The 1752-nt window shown below is 54.7% G+C and overlaps 1 protein-coding gene across 1 annotated transcript in view; it reads left to right on the top strand.

Annotated features, from left to right (window-relative positions):
• The first annotated feature begins 79 nt into the window (after positions 1 to 79).
• Positions 80 to 1752, top strand: part of Pdcd2l (programmed cell death 2 like) — a 12646-nt gene continuing 10973 nt past the window's right edge. The window contains exons 1-3 of the mRNA XM_021168030.2: positions 80 to 216; positions 314 to 480; positions 636 to 696. Of these exons, the coding sequence (XP_021023689.1) occupies positions 109 to 216; positions 314 to 480; positions 636 to 696 (336 nt within the window). The 5' untranslated portion in view covers positions 80 to 108. The remainder of the gene's footprint in view (positions 217 to 313; positions 481 to 635; positions 697 to 1752) is intronic.

Raw genomic sequence — 1752 nt, 5'->3', positions numbered from 1 at the left:
GGGGGGGGGGGGGGGGGGGGGAAGAAAGAGAGCAGGCGGCGCGCGTGCGCAGATAACTCTTCCTGCCGGCCACCGTAGCTCGCGCTGTCACGTGGAAGCCCAGTTGTTATGGCGGCCGATCGGAAGCCTGTACTCCTGGGACTTCGAGACACGGCGGTGAAGGGCTGCCCCAAAGGGCCCTCCGCCTGGACCGCTAGCAAGCTGGGTGGCGTTCCGGTGAGTGCGGCTGCGATGTCTTGGCGGGGCCGCGGGGAGGGTGTCCGGGCGGGAGCGGCGTGGGTCCCCGGGGTCTGAGCTGCAGCCTGCTCCTCAGGACGCCCTGCCGGCCGTTACCACTCCGGGGCCGCAGTGTGGCCGCTGCGCACAGCCGCTCACGCTCGTCGTGCAGGTGTACTGCCCGCTGGACGGCTCCCCGTTCCATCGGCTTCTGTACGTGTTCGCCTGTGCTCGCCCAGGCTGCGGCAACAGCCACACGCGCAGGTAGGCGGGGAAGTCCTGTCGTGAAGTCTCGTCCCAGGACGGGGCGGGCTGGGGCGGGCCGGGGCGGGCTGGGGCGGGCCGGGGCGGGCCGGGTGACACGCGGAGAGGCTGGATGTCCAGGGTAGAGCCCTCACCTTGTCTGTCTTGCCTCTAAGCTGGAAGGTGTTCCGTTCCCAGTGCCTGCAAGTGCCAGAGAAGGAGACTTGGAACGCGCAGGTAAAGCGATTCTGATTGGCACACTATGTTTTTCTATCATTTGAGGATCGTTTCCAGCAACTTGTCTCCTCTCTCTAGCCCAAGCTGGCCTTTAATTCTCAGAAATCCGTTGGCTTAAATCTTCCCTAGTCCTGAGATTACTGCTATGAATCACCACATCCTATTTAAGACAGTTAAAAAGACAGTTAAAAGTTATTTACTGTATGTATGAGTGCTCTATCTGTATGTACACCTGTATGCCAGAAGAGGGCATCAGACTCAGTATAGATGGTTGTGATGAGGTTGTTGGGAATTGAGTTCAGGACCTCTTGAAGAGCGAACAGTGCTCTTAACCGGTGAGCCTTCTCTCAGTCCCTTAAGACAGTTTTTTTAAAAGATTGCTTTTGGAGGCTGGCGTGATGTTTCGGTAGCTAAGATCGCATGTTGCTCTTTCAGAGGACTCAGGATCGAATTTCAGCACTCGGGTGGCAATTCAAAATCCCCTGTAACTACAGTTCCAGGGGTTCCAGTGCTTTTTTCTGGCTTCACTGGCACCAAGCACACTGGTGAACAGACATACATGCGGGGAAAACACCCATACACATGGAATGAAAGTGAATCTAGGCCAAGTGGTGGTGGCACATGTCTTTAAGCCCAGCACTCGGGAGGCAGAGGCAGGCGGATTTCTGAGTTCAAGGCCAGCCTGGTCTACAGAGTGAGTTCCAGGACAGCCAGGACTATACAGAGAAACCCTGTCTGGAAACAATTGTTTATGTGTATGCCTCACCCGTGTGTGTCAGAGCCTGTGCGGCTGGAGTTACAGGTGTTCTGAGAGCTGCTTAATGTAGGTGCTGAGCCATCTCCCTGCCCCGAATACCAAGCTTTTAAACAGGCTCCTCTGCTGCAGTGGAATGAATTTTAGTCTTTCAGAATCATCAAATGCTATTCCCTCACAGTTTTGTGGCTTTTTTTTTAAAAAAGATTTATTTATTTATTTATTTATTTATTTTTTGAGACAGGGTTTCTCTGTATAGCCCTGGCTGTCCTGGAACTCACTTTGTAGACCAGGCTGGCCTC

The sequence above is a fragment of the Mus caroli genome, chromosome 7, assembly GCF_900094665.2.
Source record: "Mus caroli chromosome 7, CAROLI_EIJ_v1.1, whole genome shotgun sequence".
Taxonomy (NCBI): domain Eukaryota; kingdom Metazoa; phylum Chordata; class Mammalia; order Rodentia; family Muridae; genus Mus; species Mus caroli.
This window is presented reverse-complemented; position numbering and strand designations above follow the sequence as displayed.